The following is a 15000-nucleotide window of genomic DNA, read 5'->3' as shown; positions in this document are numbered from 1 at the left end:
GGTTACCATGGTAACAAACAGGCGTCCATGTCTTCCGCTCGTACGATCCGTTTGACTTCCTGTCCCCTGAAGAGTGTCGGGTCGACTTCCTGTCCCCTGAGGAGCGTGTGGTCGACTTCCTGTCCCCTGAGGAGCGTCGGGTCGACTTCCTGTCCCCTGAGGAGCGTCTGGTTGACGAAATCAAACAAAAAAGATGTTTGATCAATAAAGGGTTAGGGTTAGTGTGCATGCGTGTGAGTGTGTGTGAGCGTGTGAGCGTGAGTGTGTGAGCGTGCGAGTGTGAGCGTGAGTGTGCATGTGAGTGCGTGTGAGCATGCGAGTGTGAGCGTGCGTGCGAGTGAGCGTGAGTGCGTGTGAGCGTGCGAGTGAGCGTGAGTGCGTGTGAGCGTGAGTGCGTGAGTGCGTGTGAGCGTGAGCGTGAGTGCGTGTGAGTGTGTGTGTGAGTGTGCGCGAGTGTGTGAGCGTGTGAGCGTGCGTGTGTGAGTGTGCGCGAGTGTGAGCGTGCGAGTGTGTGAGCGTGCGAGTGCGAGTGAGTGAGTGTGTGCGAGTGTGCGCGTGAGTGTGTGTGCATGTGCGTGAGTGTGCGTGTGAGTGTGCGTGTGAGTGTGAACGTGTGAGTGTGCGTGAGTGTGAACGTGTGAGTGTGCGTGTGAGTGAACGTGAGTGTGCGTGTGAGTGTGCGTGAGTGTGAACGTGAGTGCGTGTGAGTGTGAACGTGTGAGTGTGCGTGAGTGTGAACGTGAGTGTGCGTGTGAGTGAACGTGTGAGTGTGCGTGTGAGTGTGCGTGAGTGTGAACGTGTGAGTGTGCGTGTGAGTGTGCGTGAGTGTGAACGTGTGAGTGTGCGTGAGTGTGTTCTGTTCAAGGTCAGAACGTTACAGAAACACAGAAACCAAACTGAAGAGAAAAACAGTTTCAAGTTTTTATCTTTTCAGGGAAACAAAGACGCACTTTGACAAACACTGAAGGCTGTGGTGCCACCTTCAGGTAAAGAAACAAACTGCACTGTGATGCTTGTGTCTGATACCACGTGTTTAAAAATGATACTAAAAGAGGGTGGAGCTCTCTCCTCTCCAGCTGCGCACAGGAGTTTGTATCTGAAACTTCTTTGTTGCCGTGGTAACAAACATTTTTTGTTATGAGCTCACTGGAGCCACCTGCAGGCAGAGTGTTGTACCTTTTTTAACTTTACATTACGTCGCTGTTTTTGAAATATGTTGATGCTTAATGAGCAGACTCATGTCATACCAATCTCTGTCTGTAGGGGGCGATAGACATTAACATCATTGAAAAAGAAACTTTAAGCTTTAATTCATGAAAGATGTTTTTATTCAGAGCTCCACATCAAAACCACTAAAACAAAGTTTGCTACATGGTGTATGCAGAAATATTCACAATATTCATCCGTGTGTCTGTGAACGTCTTCTTAAAAAAAACCACCCGGAGGTTTGCATTCATCAAACTGAATAATGCAGCCAATGACACGTCAGAATGTCACCTGCACAAAGAAAGTGTTTTAAAGTCCATTAAACGTCTCCGTCATGAAACCAAAGATCAGAGACGTCATCAGGAAACAGGGTCCGGATCAAACACACACGCACGCACGCGCACGCACGCACGCACGCACGCACACGCACTAAGTACACTTGGTGTCAGATGAGAAACCGTCGACTGTGAGGGCTCATGCATCAGGATCGTGACGTACAGACGATCCAAAGTGGAAGCACAAAGACTTTTTATGTTACATCATATTCAGTTTACAGACACGATCACTGAAAGTTAACAGGCGGTACATTACACACGATTATTGCCACTCGGATGTTCTCTTTAGTTTGAGTCCCGTAACAGTCTGTCTCTGCGGCGTCCTCCTAAAGCGTCTCCAGTGGAAGTGTTGGATGAGGTAAATCACTGTGAGCTGTGTGTGTCTCACACACATACAGGAGATTGTAGAGATGGAGAAAAGAAAGGTCCAGAAGCACAGTTAACCCTTTAATCCCTGCACTGGTTGAGACGTATAGATGAACAATCAACAGATGCTTTATTACCATCAGAATAAATACAGCACTCTTCGACTATTTGGCAGATAGAAGGAATAGTACAGGGTTAATAACAAAGACTGGGTCTCTATGAGACCATCAATTATTTACAAAGCAGTCCACTTTGGGCTACTCGTTCAAAAATCAATCCAGCCGTCACTACACTGAGAGCAGACAGGCAGAGGCTGGAGCGCCCCCTACCTGCAGTGTGCAGTAAAATAAACATCCCTACATATGAACGTACCCCTCCACCTATGAGGGCCCCGCAGGTCATCACACATTTACCTTCAACACTAACTCTCTAAAAACTACAACTCCCTGTCTCTGCTGTAGTTTCACCTCCTCTTAAAGGAACAGACATGTCTCTTTAAATGTCCTCCTCCTCCTCCTCCTCCCACAGGTTATTCTAAATACAGACATGAGGATAAATGCAACATGAGGACAGGTGAGGGAGGGCCGAAGTGCACCTTTCTAAAAACAGGACGTCTGTCTGACTCTTGCTTTGGTCCTTGGAGAAGAAGAAGAAGAAGAAGAAGAAGGAGAAGGAGGAGAAGAGTGTTGCACTGAAACAAACTGATGATTGGTCAATAGTTCAGACTGCTCTGTGTCCTGGCTGTCTGTGATTGGTCCTCAGACGGACCGTGTGTCCTCTCTCTCCTCTGAGTGGAGGAGCCAGGCGCTCTCCACAGGCCTCCCTGTGACTACAGCTCCCATGATGCCTCACTGCCTGCAGTGTGTATCAGAGACTCAGTGACTGGAGCTTCACTTCAAATTGAGATCCCTTCATGTTTGTATCGGTGTTGAATTCTGCGGGGGCGGAGTTCAGCTTCACGTTGATTCGTCATTTCTTACGGACGTCGCGGTTCTTACAGCGGGCCGTACTTCGCCTCGTAGCGGGCCAGGATGTTCTTACAGCGGCCGCAGTCCTTCCTCATCTCGGCCACCTGCTGTCTCAACGCCGAGTTCTCCCGTTCCAGGAAGGAGGCTCGCACCGTGATCTGGTTCTCCTTCAGACGGCGAGCGTCACGAGAGCGCTTCGCCGCCACGTTGTTCTTCTTCCTCCTCGACCAGTACTTATCGTCCTAACAGAACCAGAACCACACAGTTAGTAAACAGAACCACACACAATTAATAAACAGAACCACACAGTTAATAAACAGAACCACACACAGTTAGTAAACAGAACCACACAGTTAGTAAACAGAACCACACAGTTAGTAAACAGAACCACACACAGTTAATAAACAGAACCACACAGTTAGTAAACACAACCACACAGTTAATAAACAGAACCACACACAGTTAATAAACAGAACCACACAGTTAATAAACAGAACCACACACAGTTAGTAAACAGAACCACAGTTAGTAAACAGAACCACACAGTTAGTAAACAGAACCACACACAGTTAGTAAACAGAACCACAGTTAGTAAACAGAACCACACAGTTAGTAAACAGAACCACCCACAGTTAGTAAACAGAACCACACAGCTAATAAACAGAACCACACAGTTAGTAAACAGAACCACACACAGTTAGTAAACAGAACCACAGTTAGTAAACAGAACCACACAGTTAGTAAACAGAACCACACACAGTTAGTAAACAGAACCACACACAGTTAGTAAACAGAACCACACAGTTAATAAACAGAACCACACAGTTAATAAACAGAACCACAAAGCGTTCGTACCTTCTGCTCGTCAGGAACAAACACTTTCTTGGCCTTCTTGATCATCGGCTGAGGTTTCAGCTCCTCGTCTGAGAATTTGTGTTTCCTCGGGTTGAACAGCTCGCCGCCCGGCACGCTGGACAGGACCAGGTCTGTGGGGTCCGGCTGGAAGTTAATGTCCACCTCGATGGCGTCCGGGTCGATGGGGGAGGGCGTGTTACGCTCTGTGGGAGTAATGGGACAGAGAGCGTCATCTATGACATCACTTCCTGATCGGTATGAGGAGGTTTGTAGGTACGGGGTATTAGCAGGTCTGAAACCACCCGGAGGAGCGGTAACCATGGCAACGCCTAACTGTTAGTATCAAACCTCTTGAATAGATTTGACTAGACATGGAAGTTTCAATTTCTCTTATGGTGACCTCACTAGGAGCAGGGTCAAAGGTCAGGATTACTATGAGACAATCACCACTAGTATTAACCCCACCCCCACCTGATCGTCTAAACGTCTCACCTGTTTTCTTCGGTTTCACTTCTTCTTCTTCTGCTGCTGCTGCCTCGGTCGCCTCCTCACTCAAAGCTTCTTCTTCTTCTTGTCCTCCCTCCTCCTCTTCCTCCTCCTCCTCCTCTTCCTCCTCTTCCTCCTCCTCCAGTTTAGCAGGCTGTAAGGTGGTGACCGTCAGCGTCTCGTCTGGCTCGGTGGTGGAGGTTGAGATGATGGAGGGGGAGAGTGCTGAGGCTGCAGCAGGAGGAGGAGGAGTCACCTTAAGGATGGATTTTCCTTTCCCCCCCATGGAGCTGAGCGTCTTCTGAAGCTCCTCCTCCTCCAGGCTCACGGGGATGCCGTTCTCCAGAAGGAACTCGTCCAGGTCCATGTACTCCAGGTGGAACGTCTCCCCGTCATACGGGATGGTTTTCTCCCAGATGGCTGGGGTCAGGGAGGCGGAGACTCCACCTCCTCCACCTCTGGAACCTCCACCTGCGCTGTTGGACACGTCCCCGCCTCCCTCCACATTCTCAGAGGAGCTCAGCTTCTCCTTCTCGATCTCTGCAGCAAACACAGGAGACAAGTGGTTTAAAGAGAGGAGGGGGCACGTGCACACACAGAACAGCCTGATAACAGAAGGAGGGGGGCGTGGTGACATCACAGTGTAAACAGGTACACACACCTCCTAGTGGACAAAAAGAGAAATTACATAAAGACGGAATAAAGATTTAAGAGAACCAGAGAGACACACACAACCACATACACACACAACCACACATACACCAAAACAACCACACACACACACACATACCAAAACAACCACACACACACACACCAAAACAACCACACACACACATACCAAAACAACCACACACACACACACACCAAAACAACCACACACACACACACACAACCACATATACACCAAAACAACCACATACACACACATACCAAAACAACCACACATACACACACACCAAAACAACCACACATACACACACATACCAAAACAACCACACACACACACACACCAAAACAACCACACACACACACACACACACACATACCAAAACAACCACACACACACACACACACACACAACCACATATACACCAAAACAACCACATACACACACATACCAAAACAACCACACATACACACACACCAAAACAACCACACATACACACACATACCAAAACAACCACACACACACACACCAAAACAACCACACATACACACAACCACACACACACATAAACACAACCACATATACACCAAAACAACCACACATACACACACACCAAAACAACCACACATACCAAAACAACCACACACACACACACACCAAAACAACCACACATACACACAACCACACACATACACCAAAACAACCACACACACACACACACACACAACCACATACACACAACCACACACATACAAACAACCACACACATACACACAACCACACACATACAAACAACCACACACATACACACAACCACATATACACACACACCAAAACAACCACACACACATACACACAACCACACATACACCAAAACAACCACACATATACACAACCACACACACATACACACAACCACATATACACACACCAAAACAACCACATATACACACACCAAAACAACACACACCAAAACAACCACATATACACACACCAAAACAACACACACACCAAAACAACCACACATACACACACACCAAAACAACCACACATACACACACCAAAACAACACACACACACCAAAAAACACACACACACTGATGATACACACACACACCAACACAACACACACACTGATGATACACACACACACACACACACACACTGATGATACACACACACACCAAAACAACCACACACACACACCAAAACAACCACACACACGTGTGTGTGTATCATCAGTGTGTGTGTATCATCAGTGTGTGTGTGTATGTATCATCAGTGTGTGTGTGTATCATCAGTGTGTGTGTGTGTGTGTGTGTGTGTGTGTATCATCAGTGTGTGTGTATCATCAGTGTGTGTGTGTGTATGTATCATCAGTGTGTGTGTGTATCATCAGTGTGTGTGTGTGTGTGTGTGTGTGTGTGTGTATCATCAGTGTGTGTGTGTGTGTGTATGTGTGTGTTCAGAGAGCAGACTGAAGTTAGGACTTTGTGTTCTTTTATATTTTCTAAAGCCTCCAAAGACCCCGCGTGCCCACAAGGACCCTACTTCCCGCCAAATGACCGGACACTGTGCAGTGAAACAGCAGCCCTGATGGCGGACATATAACCGTGTTTAAGAGGAGGAACCGTCATGCTGGAACAGCCGGAGGAACAGCGCTCGCGCTCGGGGCTCTTACCGTCGTCTCCCTCCTCTAGAATGTTCGGTGGCGGGAAGTCCATGATCTTCTTAAGAACAAACGGGAAAGACTTCTGCGGAGCCGCTGTGGAGACGGTCACTCCGGGCTCAAGAGCCACAGTCGTCGCGGATTTACCGGGCATTGTTCCACCGAGCAGACCCTGGCGATGATACGAACGGTAACCGACAGCTGCGTCCTTCACCGGAAAACAACGGAGACAAACGGTAACCGACAGCTGCGTCCTTCACCGGAAAACAACGGAGACAAACGGTAACCGACAGCTGCGTCCTTCACCGGAAAACAACGGAGACCAACGGTAACCGACAGCTGCGTCCTTCACCGGAAAACAACGGAGACAAACGGTACGCGGCTCTGAAGCAGTTTAAACCCGGAGATAGTGATCCTCTTCTTTCTGTCAATATTAACGTTTCTACACGAGCCCCCCGTCCTCCTCTCCCACCGAGCGCTGTGGTTGGATATTCATGAGCTCCGAGCCCCGCCCACCAGTGGGATAGTAACAGCTGATTGGTTGTCGGCACTGCCCACTATAATAAACACAGCGGCTGGGTGTTCTTTTTCGTCTGTGTAGTAGATCCGCATTGAACATCTTTATTTTGATAAATATCTGCATTAGACCGATGATCGTTATTATTATAAAAAACTATTCATATATGTATCACAGCGGTAAAAAGAAATACATCCCCCATCAGCACTCTGTAACCTTCACACCTGATCCAAGCGCGCGCGCGCACACACACACACACACACACACACACACACACACACACACACACACACACACACACACACACACACACACACACACACACACACACACACACACACACACACACACACACACACACACACACACACACACACACACACACACACACACACACACACACACACACACACACACACACACACACACACACACACACACACACAGCAGTGAGCTCCCAGCAGCCTGCACAGGGACACTCGTGGCCGAACACGTGCCGCCTCCCACCCTCCTCACGTGAAAGTACAAGCTGCTTGGGGCGTGGCTTCAAATGTTCAGCACGTGAGCAGAAGCGGCTCCGTCTGAACATGTGGCACAAGACCAAAGGTAACTGAGTACATGTTGTTTACCCGACACACACACACACACACACACACACACACACACACACACACACACACACACACACACACACACACACACACACACACACACACACACACACACACACACACACACACACACACACACACACACACACACTCTCTTGGACGCTCCCTCAGGATGGTCAATCCAAGCTACACCAAAACACCACCCATCACCACATCCAACACCACCCATCACCACCCCATCTCCAACATCACCACCCATCACCACCACCCCATCTCCAACAACACCACCCATCACCACCCCATCTCCAACACAACACCAACCATCACCACAACACCACCCCACCTCCATGATACAGATGTTAACTGATGCACTTTGCACTCTGCAATGCATTGTGGGAGAATTAAATATACATCAATAAGAATCAGTGGTGTGTTTAGAGTTTGTTGTCCGGCTGACTGTTTAAACACATCGACTTATTAAAGATTACACGGCTGATCAATCAACCCTCTGAGGTGTCCTTTACCTTAAACTAGGCCTCACCTGTACACCTCACAGAAGGTATCATCTACACTTTCTTTCAACCAATGAGAATCAGCAGAAAACTGCTCTTTGTAAAGACTCAGACCATCTAAGCACAAACAGAGCAGCTGAGGTGACAGCGGAGGGTCAGGGTCGGTCCAGGGTGGTCAGGGTCAGGTCCAGGGTGGTCAGGGTCAGGTCCAGGGTGGTCAGGGTCGGTCCAGGGTGGTCAGGGTCAGGTTAGGGTGGTCAGGGTCAGGTCCAGGATGGTCAGGGTTAGGTCCAGGGTGGTCAGGGTCAGGTTAGGGTGGTCAGGGTCGGTCCAGGGTGGTCAGGGTCAGGTTAGGGTGGTCAGGGTCGGGTTAGGGTGGTCAGGGTCGGTCCGGGGTGGTCAGGGTCGGGTTTGACAAGAGAACACAGGACGAGTGAAGAGTAAGGGACAGTCTGCTGCACATTCACCAACACATGAACACTGTCCGAGAAGCACCTGAATGCACCATATCCAACCGCCCGAGGAGGACCTGAAAGCATCTTAACTAACTGTCTGAGGAGCACCTGAATGCAGCACATCAAACCGTCTGAGGAGCCCCTGAATGCACCACATCAAACCGTCTGAGGAGCCCCTGAATGCACCACATCCAACCGTCTGAGGAGCCCCTGAATGCACCACATCCAACCGTCTGAGGAGCCCCTGAATGCAGCACATCAAACCGTCTGAGGAGCCCCTGAATGCACCACATCCAACCGTCTGAGGAGCCCCTGAATGCACCACATCCAACCGTCTGAGGAGCCCCTGAATGCAGCACATCAAACCGTCTGAGGAGCCCCTGAATGCAGCACTGTGTGGGCTTGTTGCAGCAGCAGCTAATAGTTCGTCTAAAATCACTTTGCTCATGTGACAGACATCAAAGACACAGCAACGTGTTGATGCTGAAACATGAGTTTAATTCTGGTATCATGACAACAACACAACATTTAGTGTGTTCATGCAGGGAGAGATTACATGAAGCTAAACGTGAGTTAGACCCGCTCACAGCACATTCAGGGACCAGGTTAGACCAGGTTAGACCATTAAGAAAGTAAACAAGTCTCACCTGTGTCATCGAAGAACGGGAAGGAGAAAGGGTAATCAGCCAGAGACCTGAGCAGGTCCGGAACATCGCTCCTGTCCCCGCAATAGATCTGATTCAGCGTCGACATGATGAACTAACTGAAGGACTACAAATTCAAGCGATAAAAGAACCTTAAAACTACAAACGAGCCGGTGATATCGTAGTGAAAGTGTGTGTGAAGGACAGGTGAACACTCTCTTTGTGTCTCTCTCTCTTTGTGTCTCTCCTCTCACAACTTGACTCACTTTTCACCAACTTCACTCAAACTCTCGTCACGGGGCCTCTTGCATGTGTCCGACGAAGCCACGCCCCTTGCTGCCCCGTACATGAAGGAGACTCGGCCCCGCGCCTGTCAGTCAAAGCACAGAGCCAATCAGAGAGCAGCAGGCGATAAAAACAACACCGGCCCCGTACAGCTGAGCACATTGGTATCCACGCACAGCAGCACGTGCAGGTATGTGGGAGGCTCGAGGCTCCACGCCCCCTGGTGACGTGTTTGAGAAGTGCACCATGAAGGACAAAGACGCTTTCTCACATGAAAATAAAAAGACACACACACAGATTTAAACTGAGCATGAACACTTTTATTGACTTTTAAAAATCTTCCTCTTTTGTGAACTTTGGCCTGATGGAGCTTTCTGATTGGACAACATAGATGAGAAGTAAACAACAAAACAATTATTAAAGAAACAGAGTCAGACTATTTGTTCTACTTTAAAGAATATTTGGCATCATTTAGAAATGAAAATTATTTTTGTGATCTTTTGGCAAATCAAAGAAAGCTAGCGTTAGCATCACCTGACGTTTGTAAACACAGACACGAGGATATAAAACGTCCGTCAGTCCTGGAGGAGGAAGTTGTATTTCCCGAAGTCGAACTCGTCCGGCATGATGAGCATGTCCTCTCTGGCTTTAGATAACTTCTGTCTCAGGAAACCTCGTCTCTCCGTCCACTCCTGCAGCTCCTCGCTACTGTGAGCGAAGTCACAGCTCACGCCGTCAGGACACACGCCGTCCAGCCTGTCACGCCACAACAGACGACAATTCATCAGGTTTTAAACACTTCCTGTGCTCGTGTGAGGTTTGAGTTAATGACTTCATAGAGACTGATTCTGACCACCAGAGGGCAGCACGGCGAGTTAAGGCCGACACACAATCTGTTATTTGAACCCAGCAGAGGGCATTACTGGTTGTCATGGTGATGGTGTTATAAAGGTGCGATACATGAGGAGGAGGGTTTTCGGTTGTCATGGTAACAGCAGTGTGTTCTCCGTGATCGATTACGTCCCTCAGAAGTGTTTGATTACTTTGTTTTGACTCCTGCTTTAGTTTCCCATGAGCCCAGATCGTCCAATCACAGAGGACTGTTAAATGACCCGATGTTGTAGTTTCAGATGTCACCACTAGAGGTCACTGTTGTTATTGTTCACCAGCTGAAGGATCTAGTCTTCAGTTCTCCCCTCATCAGGATGCTTTGTCAGCTCGTACAAACATTAGAGTTTGTGGACGAACGTCAGTGAACAGAAGAAGAAACAAACTCTGCTCTCTGATTGGTCACGTTTAAGCCTCATGTCTGACACTAAGTTTGATTTAGTTTAGACGTCACCCTCTGCTGGTTGAGATGACCCGTACGTCTCCGTGGTAACCAAACAGTAAGACAGATCTGAGGTCTTCCTCAGGTGAAGGTCTTACCTGGGGCACAGTTTGAAGCAGGTCCCGGGGAACCTGTAGCTCCAGGTGAGCGCCTCGTCCTCTCCCTCACAGCTGAACACTCGGTCTTTGTGTTTCTCTGTCGAGATGTGCTGCTGCCACTGACGCTCGCTGTTACTGTGCTTCCCGCAGAGACGACAGTGGAAGCCGTTCTGAAACACAGACAGACACGGTGTCTTTCTCTGACAACATGACACGATTCGTTTGAGTCCCGTTCACTCACCAGAGGTTCGCTGTAGTCTGTGGGCATGACGATGTTTTTCTCTTCAGGCTGCGTCAGCACGGCTCCGTCTAATTGGACGCTTTGGGCGGTTAAAGAAAGCCACATGTCGTAAATCTGCTGCATGTACGGCACTACAGAACAGAAGATCAAAGAATGATGTTTGGTGGCAGCTGTAACATCATGCTAACACGAAGAATGAAACTGTTACTTTAAATAGGATCATAAAATGACAGATAGTCGTGTTGGAAACTCACTCTCATTGTTCTTCATGTACATCCACATCTCTCGCTCCTCCTGGCTGTGAGCGAAGGTGCATTTCCCCGGGTAACTACATCTCCCTTTCTTCACCATCTGGTTACAAATCTGTGAGAAACGACGACCACATGCGGCTGTTTGACACTCGTTATAATAAACGACCACATGCAGCTTTTTGACACTCGTTACTATAAACGACCACATGCGGCTGTCGGACACTCGTTATTATAAACGACCACATGCAGCTTTTTGACACTCGTTATTATAAACGACCACATGCAGCTTTTTGACACTCGTTACTATAAACGACCACATGCGGCTGTCGGACACTCGTTATTATAAACGACCACATGCAGCTTTTTGACACTCGTTACTATAAACGACCACATGCGGCTGTCGGACACTCGTTATTATAAACGACCACATGCAGCTTTTTGACACTCGTTATTATAAACGACCACATGCAGCTTTTTGACACTCGTTACTATAAACGACCACATGCGGCTGTCGGACACTCGTTATTATAAACGACCACATGCAGCTTTTTGACACTCGTTATTATAAACGACCACATGCGGCTGTCGGACACTCGTTATTATAAACGACCACATGCAGCTTTTTGACACTCGTTACTATAAACGACCACATGCGGCTGTCGGACACTCGTTATTATAAACGACCACATGCAGCTTTTTGACACTCGTTACTATAAACGACCACATGCGGCTGTCGGACACTCGTTATTATAAACGACCACATGCAGCTTTGTGACACTCGTTATTATAAACGACCACATGCAGCTTTGTGACACTCGTTATTATAAACGACCACATGCAGCTTTGTGACACTCGTTACTATAAACGACCACATGCAGCTGTCGGACACTCGTTATAATAAACGACCACATGCGGCTGTCGGACACTCGTTACTATAAACGACCACATGCGGCTGTCGGACACTCGTTACTATAAATGACCACATGCGGCTGTCGGACACTCGTTATAATAAACGACCACATGCGGCTTTTTGACACTCGTTACTATAAACGACCACATGCGGCTGTCGGACACTCGTTACTATAAACGACCACATGCGGCTGTCGGACATTCGTTACTATAAACGACCACATGCGGCTGTCGGACACTCGTTACTATAAACGACCACATGCGGCTGTCGGACACTCGTTACTATAAACGACCACATGCGGCTGTCGGACACTCGTTACTATAAACGACCACATGCGGCTGTCGGACACTCGTTACTATAAACGACCACATGCGGCTGTCGGACACTCGTTACTATAAACGACCACATGCGGCTGTCGGACACTCATTATAAACGACCACATGCGGCTTTTTGACACTCGTTATTATAAACGACCACATGCAGCTGTCGGACACTCGTTATAATAAACGACCACATGCGGCTGTCGGACACTCGTTATTATAAACGACCACATGCGGCTGTCGGACACTCGTTATAATAAACAACCACATGCGGCTGTCGGACACTCGTTACTATAAACGACCACATGCGGCTGTCGGACACTCGTTACAATAAACGACCATATGCAGCTCTTTGACACTCGTTATAATAAACGACCACATGCGGCTGTTTGACACTCGTTATAATAAACGACCACATGCGGCTGTCGGACACTCGTTATTATAAACGACCACATGCAGCTTTTTGACACTCGTTATTATAAACGACCACATGCGGCTGTCGGACACTCGTTATTATAAACGACCACATGCGGCTGTCGGACACTCGTTATTATAAACGACCACATGCGGCTGTCGGACACTCGTTATTATAAACGACCACATGCGGCTGTCGGACACTCGTTATAATAAACGACCACATGCGGCTGTCGGACACTCGTTATTATAAACGACCACATGCGGCTGTCGGACACTCGTTATTATAAACGACCACATGCGGCTGTCGGACACTCGTTATAATAAACGACCACATGCGGCTGTCGGACATTCGTTATAATAAACGACCACATGCGGCTGTCGGACACTCGTTATTATAAACGACCACATGCGGCTGTCGGACACTCGTTATTATAAACGACCACATGCGGCTTTTTGACACTCGTTATTATAAACGACCACATGCGGCTTTTTGACACTCGTTATTATAAACGACCACATGCGGCTGTCGGACACTCGTTATTATAAACGACCACATGCGGCTGTCGGACACTCGTTATTATAAACGACCACATGCGGCTGTCGGACACTCGTTATTATAAACGACCACATGCGGCTGTCGGACACTCGTTACAATAAACGACCACATGCAGCTTTTTGACACTCGTTATTATAAACGACCACATGCGGCTGTCGGACACTCGTTATTATAAACGACCACATGCGGCTGTCGGACACTCGTTATAATAAACGACCACATGCGGCTGTCGGACACTCGTTATTATAAACGACCACATGCGGCTGTCAGACACTCGTTATTATAAACGACCACATGCGGCTGTCGGACACTCGTTATTATAAACGACCACATGCGGCTGTCAGACACTCGTTATTATAAACGACCACATGCAGCTTTTTGACACTCGTTATTATAAACGACCACATGCAGCTTTTTGACACTCGTTATAATAAACGACCACATGCGGCTGTCGGACACTCGTTATTATAAACGACCACATGCGGCTGTCGGACACTCGTTATAATAAACGACCACATGCGGCTGTCGGACACTCGTTATTATAAACGACCACATGCGGCTGTCGGACACTCGTTATTATAAACGACCACATGCGGCTGTCGGACACTCGTTATAATAAACGACCACATGCGGCTGTCGGACATTCGTTATAATAAACGACCACATGCGGCTGTCGGACACTCGTTATTATAAACGACCACATGCGGCTGTCGGACACTCGTTATTATAAACGACCACATGCGGCTTTTTGACACTCATTATAAACGACCACATGCAGCTTTTTGACACTCGTTATTATAAACGACCACATGCAGCTTTTTGACACTCGTTATTATAAACGACCACATGCGGCTGTCGGACACTCGTTATTATAAACGACCACATGCGGCTGTCGGACACTCGTTATTATAAACGACCACATGCGGCTGTCGGACACTCGTTATTATAAACGACCACATGCGGCTGTCGGACACTCGTTATTATAAACGACCACATGCAGCTTTTTGACACTCGTTATAATAAACGACCACATGCGGCTGTCGGACACTCGTTATTATAAACGACCACATGCGGCTGTCGGACACTCGTTATTATAAACGACCACATGCGGCTGTCGGACACTCGTTATTATAAACGACCACATGCGGCTGTCGGACACTCGTTATTATAAACGACCACAGCTGTTGGATAAAGATGGCGCGATGAACACGAGGACTCATTTCGATCGTCTGGTAACCATGGTGATGAATGTTTTTAAACACTAGTAAGGAACACCTACATCGTAGAACAGAGGGAAGTTC

General features: G+C 48.0%; 2 protein-coding genes across 3 annotated transcripts in view; both read right to left on the bottom strand.

The window, feature by feature from the left end:
• Positions 1 to 1305: 1305 nt before the first annotated feature.
• tefb (TEF transcription factor, PAR bZIP family member b) lies at positions 1306 to 9519 on the bottom strand. Of its 2 annotated transcripts, none has more exons than XM_061026561.1 (4): positions 9295 to 9519; positions 4223 to 4756; positions 3731 to 3933; positions 1306 to 3117 (listed from the first exon to the last, which is right to left on the bottom strand). In XM_061026561.1, the coding sequence occupies exons 1-4, from the start codon at positions 9398 to 9400 to the stop codon at positions 2902 to 2904; spliced, it is 1059 nt and encodes a 352-aa protein (XP_060882544.1). In that variant the 5' UTR covers positions 9401 to 9519; the 3' UTR covers positions 1306 to 2901. The 2 variants fall into 2 exon arrangements, with proteins under 2 accessions (XP_060882544.1, XP_060882543.1); XM_061026560.1 differs by lacking the exon at positions 9295 to 9519 and adding an exon at positions 6565 to 7203.
• A 355-nt stretch (positions 9520 to 9874) lies between these two features.
• The window catches only part of LOC132954097 (zinc finger CCCH domain-containing protein 7B-like), a 29960-nt gene continuing 24834 nt past the window's right edge, over positions 9875 to 15000 (bottom strand). Inside the window, exons 17-21 of the mRNA XM_061026557.1 lie at positions 14979 to 15000; positions 11500 to 11608; positions 11246 to 11376; positions 11005 to 11174; positions 9875 to 10332 (exon numbers count right to left, since the gene is read on the bottom strand). The exon at positions 14979 to 15000 is cut by the window's right edge and continues 84 nt beyond it. Of these exons, the coding sequence (XP_060882540.1) occupies positions 10152 to 10332; positions 11005 to 11174; positions 11246 to 11376; positions 11500 to 11608; positions 14979 to 15000 (613 nt within the window). The 3' untranslated portion in view covers positions 9875 to 10151. The remainder of the gene's footprint in view (positions 10333 to 11004; positions 11175 to 11245; positions 11377 to 11499; positions 11609 to 14978) is intronic.

The sequence above is a fragment of the Labrus mixtus genome, chromosome 20, assembly GCF_963584025.1.
Source record: "Labrus mixtus chromosome 20, fLabMix1.1, whole genome shotgun sequence".
Classification (NCBI taxonomy): domain Eukaryota; kingdom Metazoa; phylum Chordata; class Actinopteri; order Labriformes; family Labridae; genus Labrus; species Labrus mixtus.
This window is presented reverse-complemented; position numbering and strand designations above follow the sequence as displayed.

What these genes read in the sequence shown, in the direction of transcription:
- tefb (XM_061026560.1), bottom strand. Translation starts at nt 6,706, where the DNA reads ATGCCCGGTAAATCCGCGACGACTGTGGCTCTTGAGCCCGGAGTGACC. An exon ending in TCTAGAGGAGGGAGACGACG is followed by an intron (nt 4,757 to 6,564) that starts GTAAGAGCCCCG and finishes TGTTTGCTGCAG; the next exon opens with AGATCGAGAAGGAGAAGCTG. An exon ending in TTGTTCCTGACGAGCAGAAG is followed by an intron (nt 3,118 to 3,730) that starts GTACGAACGCTT and finishes TGGTTCTGTTAG; the next exon opens with GACGATAAGTACTGGTCGAG.